The 6,685-nt window shown below is 48.0% G+C and overlaps 1 protein-coding gene across 1 annotated transcript; it reads left to right on the plus strand.

The window, feature by feature from the left end:
* Positions 1–1,249: 1,249 nt before the first annotated feature.
* Positions 1,250–5,271, plus strand: FABP1 (fatty acid binding protein 1). Its single transcript, XM_026847044.1, has 4 exons — positions 1,250–1,352; positions 2,407–2,579; positions 4,502–4,594; positions 5,119–5,271. The coding sequence occupies exons 1-4, from the start codon at positions 1,286–1,288 to the stop codon at positions 5,167–5,169; spliced, it is 384 nt and encodes a 127-aa protein (XP_026702845.1). The 5' UTR covers positions 1,250–1,285; the 3' UTR covers positions 5,170–5,271.
* Positions 5,272–6,685: the final 1,414 nt, after the last annotated feature.

Raw genomic sequence — 6,685 nt, forward strand, 5'->3', positions numbered from 1 at the left:
ACTGAGGCTGAATGCAGCCGGGCAGTGTCACTGTGCACCACTGCAGCGCAGAGTGGAGGTGGGCAGCTGAGCCTGCAGGAGCAGGACGGGAGGCTGCAGAGGGCTCTGACAGCATCTCCAAATTGGAAGCAGAAAGGGGTTTTTTTCCATGCTTATCCATTATTTCACTTTTAAAAATGCCAAACATGCTATAAGAAGGCAGAATGGAATAATTGCAAAGAGGAGAAGACATATGAGTGAAAAGGGAGAAAATCCTTGAGCTGGTCACTTTGGGAATGAGGAGGAATTCACAGAGGCAGAGGATGAGATGGGAGCCAGAAGCTGAGCCTGGGAGTCCAGACCCAGAGGACAAATGCTCAGGTGCTGTGCAGCAAGCCAGGACACTCAGCCAAGGGAACCACACTGGGAGAGGAGCCCCTGAGACCTGCTTTGGAGGGAGGAATTGGAGACTGCTGCTGGCCCTACTTCTGACACGGCGTTTGGGAGAAATGCAGCTCCTTCAGTACACGAGTGACTGTGGTTCCTCTGGGGAAATGAGAGGAAAGGGGGTTTTGGCCATGGCTCCTGGCAAAAGCCTTGGTAAATCACTAATGGCACTAGTCCATCTATCCACATGAAACCCCTTTCTTGGAAGCAAGGCCACAGTGATCGACTCTGAATTAAACTGCAATCTTCAGAATGGGCCAGTTCGAGATTTGATTTTGAGCCATGTTTTTTTTTCTTCAGGGGATGATGATTTTGTGAGTACACCTGTGTTACACCAAAACCCACCATTAGAGAGGACTGTGAGGCATGTGAAGGAGTGAGCAAGTTACTCCCTGCCAGCGTGCAGCCACTACTCTACATGCCAGTGCTAAAGACCCAGTGAGCAGAAACCCCAGGGGTGTCAGTTCCAGGGGTCACCATGATCTTTCACCACTTTCTCCTCTTCCAGATGTGCGCTTCCAGACTGTGACCTGATTAGATGATTTGGCTCGCTCCTCTGATAATTAATCTCTTTGCACATTTTTTTTTTTTTTTATCCTTTGTTTATGGATGCCACGTTGCTACCTCCATAAAATGGGTTTATGGGATTTCCCTGCCCCCACACTGTAAATCAAGGTCTAAAAATGTAGAGCAATTTATCACTGACCATTGCCCAGTTTTATGTTTGAACGTGGCCGTAAAAGAATTACATCATCTTACCTCTGACCAACTTTTAAGGCAAAAGGACCTTATAAAACCAAGCTCTGCTTACCAGCAAGGCACCTTCTCTTGTGTTAGGAGCACAGAGAGCCTTTCCATCATGAGCTTCACTGGAAAGTATGAACTCCAGTCTCAGGAGAATTTTGAGCCTTTTATGAAAGCCCTTGGTAAGTGCCTGCACATGCTGTGTGCTGCTTTGCTTCCACAGACACCACTGATATTTGGGAATTCAACTGTGCTGATGTGCTGATGATGTAGATTGAAAACATCTCTCAGATTTCCTATTTCTGTCTGTCATTTTGAAATTGTTGGGTTTATTTTAATGCATATGCATGGAGATGGGATCTCAAAATAGAAGAGAAAGCGTCTCTCTGGCTGGTGGCTGGAGATCAAGAGATGTTGGGTGAGGTTTTATGGCTTGCAGGAAAACAGTCCCAGCGGGCTCTGCAGCTGTGGGCCAGTGCGGCAGGGTGCTACACACACATGATAAACCAGTGGAACTTTGGTGGCTTAGGGTGACTGCAGATCTGTTCCATCATGCTGTGAAATTTGAGGATGAGCAGGACATTGCTCAGCCCACCGTGCTGCTGCTAGGGGATGCTGCAAAGCCCCAGATTCTACCATTCATCAGAAAAATAGTCAGTGTTGTTTAAATGCTTTATGATGAATGTGTCTAGCCAGAGTTCCACCAGTGTCTGTGCCAGGGAATGTGCTCCTGCAGGGATTCAGGAGGCTTTGCACTACTTCTGCACAGTCATGTGCTGGAGGGTTCTACCTGTCAAATTAGCTTCAGGCTTTGGGAGAAGACGTTAGTGAGCTGGTTCTGGGGGACTCTGAATCTCATTAAAAAACTACTTGGTTCCCTCATTCTGCTTCCATTTATTCCATTTTCTCTGCCTGCCTCTCAGTGAAGTAAAGAAAACAGGATTTTTCTCTTTTCATCTGGTGTTTAGCCAGGCAGGTAGCTGTTCTGCTCCCAGCCAGGTCAGTGAGACAAGGGAGAGGTCTAGTGCCCACACAAAACCCAGAGTGACAGCATTTGTTATTCTTCCACCCCAGAAGACTCAGGGCCATGTGACCCTTGGGGAACCATCATCCTTGAAAGGTTTTTACACACTGGAATACAAATTGTCCTGGCTGTGGGTCCCCAAATCCCACGACATTCACTCAGCAGCAGCAATCTGCTCCAAGGTCCAGCTAGTATCTCTTGTTCCTGCACAGGGCTTCCCGATGACCAGATCCAGAAGGGCAAAGACATCAAGAGCATCTCAGAAATCGTGCAGGATGGGAAAAAGTTCAAGGTTACCGTGACCACTGGCTCCAAAGTGCTGCACAATGAGTTCACCATTGGGGAGGAGTGCGAGATGGAGATGTTAACAGGAGAAAAAGTCAAGGTGAGTGATCAGCAACTACTCTGCCAGGGCTGCAGTGGCACAGGGACATCAGATTTCCTTTCCAGCCATTCCCTCTGCACTTGAGCAAAGCGAATGACCAGACCACAGGTGTAAAAGCTGACACAGGAAAAAGACTTGGGTAATTCCCCAGCCTAGTTCTCTCTCTCACAGTTTGTGTGAATGATTTAATATAACAGGAAGGGTCTAATTGCTGAAACCAGCTCTGCAGATGTGACACCCACTGACCTGCTCCCTGCAGGTCCTCTGCAAGTCTTTTAAGGACACATTTCCAAAATGAAAAGTCCATTTCTGAGCCACCTTCCTGGGAAAATCAGAGCCCAAGACTCTGAAACTCCCATCTCCCCTCTTTGCTTTTGCAAAACAACTTTCCCCACCAGCACTTCAGCAGATGAAGCCCTGCATTTCTAAAGATATTTTAATAGCCAGTTTGGAAAACACTGGAAGCCAGTGTTTTAATAGCCCATTTGGGAAAGGGGGATAGAGACACTTCTGCAAATTTTTCTAACAGTAAAATGTCTGAAAGATTTGAGGTGGAAAAGGGTTGACTTTCTGTCATGCTGCAACACAAAACATACCCCCACCCTCATTTTGTTGACCTAAAGGTAGTGCAGGAAAGTCAGCCAATCATAAACCAATAAAACTCTCCTTTTAAGTTCCAGCAGCTGTCAGATTCTCTGCTAGCCTTTACCACTGCTTGTGTTTACACTGGGTGAGATGATTTGGCAAGGTGAGGATTTATCACCCTTGAAATTGGGTCAGCTCCCGTTCCTGGACATTAGTTTCCAATGGTTCATAAAATGTCAAGGCAACACCACTGGCAAATATTGCCTCTCACCTCTCCCTTGGGAGATGATATTGCAGGGACTTTTGAAAGCAGGAGGGATAATCACCCAAAAAAATGCCCCAGTTAATTGGGCTCTGAAAGCCGTACCGGCTGTATCATGATTTCCAGCATCACTGAAGTCCCTTGCACATAAACTAGGGGGAAATGGCTATTAGAAAAGTTTTGCCCTCTGTAAATCAGCAGCTCAAGGGCAGATGAACATGTCTTATAGTTGGACAGACAGATGAACAGAAATGGGTTTTTCTGGGTTATTTGTTTGAGTAACTTCAGCGATCAATGATAGCTGCCCTGGGGGTGCTGGTGCTGTTTGTAGATTTTTTAGATGTGCAGCTCCTGAGGGGCAGAGATTCAGCAGATGTGCCTGTCCCTCTGAGAGCTTTCCTGCCACGACTGAGTTTCTGAAAGCTCCTTAAATAGTTTCCCACCTTGACCAAGACTCCCCCCAGACCCATGCTGTTGCCCAGTTCCCTGTTACCCCACCCCAAAGGAGTTTACAGCAGCTATGTGCAACAGGTGGGTGGTGGAGAGGAAATGATATGGCATGTCCTGGCCCAGCTCAGGTGGCTCTGCAGTCCTCTCCTTGTAGTTGTGCAGCTCCTTTTGGTCTGGGTTCTGCATGAGGTGTTGCCTCAAGGAGCATCAGGGCTGCACAGAGGCACCAGCATTGTCAGGGTGAAGAGCCTTCCTTCTTCTCCCCCAAAACTCCTGCATCGGTGTGATGCCAAGGGATGCCAAGGATCCCTGCTCTGGCATCTGAGTGTGGGAGTCATGAGTGAGTCTCAATTTGAAGGGGAGAGAGGTAGATATGGTGGCAAAATCACATCCCTGTAGAGGCCAAAGTAAACATCCATACCCTTGTGTTGTGGTCACCATCAGCACAATCCCCTCTCCTCCTCCTCCCAGGAAAGCCAAAATCAGCGAGGGAGCAGCTTGCTCCAAACAGCTTACAGAGGAGATGGTGGCAACTCCATACAGAAGAGGAAGGACAAAATGCAGGGGTTGAGATGGTCTTGAGATGGTCTCCTCCAATAACATGAATGCCTCTGTCTTCTATCAGGCTACTGTTCAGCTGGAGGGTAACAACAGACTGGTCGCGAACCTGAAAGGGCTGAAATCTGTCACTGAACTCAATGGAGACACCATCACCAATGTAAGTGCAGAAGAGAAGGGCAATGGCTGGAGTAACGGTGCATGCAGTTACCCGCAGGTGGCTGGGCCCCAGAAAGCCTACAGAGATGCTGGGGCCTTAGGGAGGTGCTGGAGATGAGCACGTCCTTGCACTCAGGCTTTGCAACCAAAGTTGATCTGCTGGTCAGGCACTGAAGGCAGTGTTTCATTATAGTCCAATCCAAAAAGTACTCTTTAAGACCCCAGTAGGCATGGCTGATCAAAGTTTCATGTAATGGGGGCATGTTCTCACCCACCCAGAGGAATAGGTATGTGTCTGGGCCTGACACTTTTAAAGAAGAGAGGTGCAGCAGACTGATCTCAGTGGAGGGATGCCAGATTATCCCTACCTGCTTTAGATTCATGAAGAAATCCAAAATTTTTACAATTTAGTTTATAGGAGATAGACTGGGGACAAGTCCTGTTCTGATTTGCAAAATGTTCCTTTCCAAGTAGAGTTTGGAGACAAGCACCATGAAAAGCTAACACTCTCCATTTCTTTTTCAGACACTGACTATGGGAGACCTCACCTACAAGAGAATCAGCAAGAGAATCTAGAAGCCCTGCTCATACAAATCATTTTACTGTGTAAAATGTGTCCATTAAAGTAAAATTTGTATTGAAGGCCTCTTTGTTATCATCAACATCTTCACTGTTGCTATAAAGAGATGCAAGACTCCAAAACTCAGGCAAGCCCTGGTAGAAGTTGGGCAACAGGCTGGGCCAAGGCTGTGCTGATGTTGGTGGATGGAGCCGGGCCAGGGCACAGGCTCCGAGCCATTGCGTGACCCTCTGAGATGTGCTTCACGCTGCTGAGTGCTCTTCCAGCCCCTTCTTGGGGACAGGTGCCAGCATCCTGCTGGGGATGTCCTGGTGAGTGGTGTACCCACAGCTGCCCTGGCTGGATGGATGGAGGACCACCAGGCAGAGAAAGGGCTTTGTTCCCTTTCCTTACAAACATGGCCACGTGACCACAAGGAAGGGGTAAAGGATGGGGTGGTTTAAGTGGGCTTGAGGAAATGTCAGTGATCCTGCCTGGAAAGCTGCCTTGGGGAAGCAACCAGCAGTGGGGCAATCTGGGTGCCCTAACTACCATCTTCATCCTCACACCTCTGCAACAGGATCCAGCCCTACAGGTTCTGGCCACCCCATCTCCTCCCCATCCCTCCCCAACCAGCAGGAGGGCCCCAGACAGCCTTCAGGTGTCCAGTGTATGTTTCACCCCAAACTGCACCTGATAAATTGGGTTGAACTGGAACTGAACACTTCCAGGGTGAAATAAAGGGTTTTTTTCTCCTGGCAGGAGATGGGCACTGGTTGTTCACAGTGTAGATATAGAAGGACCACCAAAGTCATCTCCCATGCTCTTGCTTGGCTCTGCAGATGGGATGGAGATGTGGTTTTCTGACGCACACAGGAGAAGCAACTCTTCCTTCTGAGCTGCATTTTCCAAGCCCTGTGCTTGGATGATGACTGGGAATTGTCACTGGGAAATGGGTGATACACCTAGCTGGTGTGATACACCTAGCTGGGATGATGTTCTTACAACTGCTCAAAGCTGATCAGGATGTTAGGAAAACACCGCAAGTGCTTCCCCATCTCCTCCTGCAACCCCAACACGTGCCAATAAACGACCAGTTTGTCCTCACAAGTATCTCTCCCACAATTCCTCTCTCCTTGGGGAAGGTTTTCATGTTACAGGTCAACACTGATCCTCATGCTGAGAACTGAACCAATATGGACTGTCACACTGGGCATCAGATGGGCACCTCATGGACAAACGGAAGGGCTTAGCTCAACAGCGCCTAAAAAACAGATGTTGGTCCCCAGTGAACTCATCTTAGATCTGGAGAAACATCAGCAAAATCACTGAGAAACGTCCAAGAGGAAAAGCTGTGGTTTTGCTTTCTTCCTATTCTGCTGAGGAGCAGGTAGGAGAGTCTTGAACAAACCATCCCTTTTCATCTTTTGGCTGCCATTGAAGGTCTGGAACAAATCAGCTGGACCTTGAAATAGATGAGCAGAGAGCAAAGACCTTTTTTTATCTATAAACCCGACCATTGCCCTTAGACTT

The sequence above is a fragment of the Athene cunicularia genome (assembly GCF_003259725.1).
Source record: "Athene cunicularia isolate RWA chromosome 4 unlocalized genomic scaffold, athCun1 chr4_part1, whole genome shotgun sequence".
Lineage (NCBI taxonomy): Eukaryota > Metazoa > Chordata > Aves > Strigiformes > Strigidae > Athene > Athene cunicularia.

What these genes read in the sequence shown, in the direction of transcription:
- FABP1 (XM_026847044.1), top strand. Translation starts at nt 1,286, where the DNA reads ATGAGCTTCACTGGAAAGTATGAACTCCAGTCTCAGGAGAATTTTGAG. An exon ending in GCCTTTTATGAAAGCCCTTG is followed by an intron (nt 1,353 to 2,406) that starts GTAAGTGCCTGC and finishes GTTCCTGCACAG; the next exon opens with GGCTTCCCGATGACCAGATC. An exon ending in ATGGAGACACCATCACCAAT is followed by an intron (nt 4,595 to 5,118) that starts GTAAGTGCAGAA and finishes TTTCTTTTTCAG; the next exon opens with ACACTGACTATGGGAGACCT.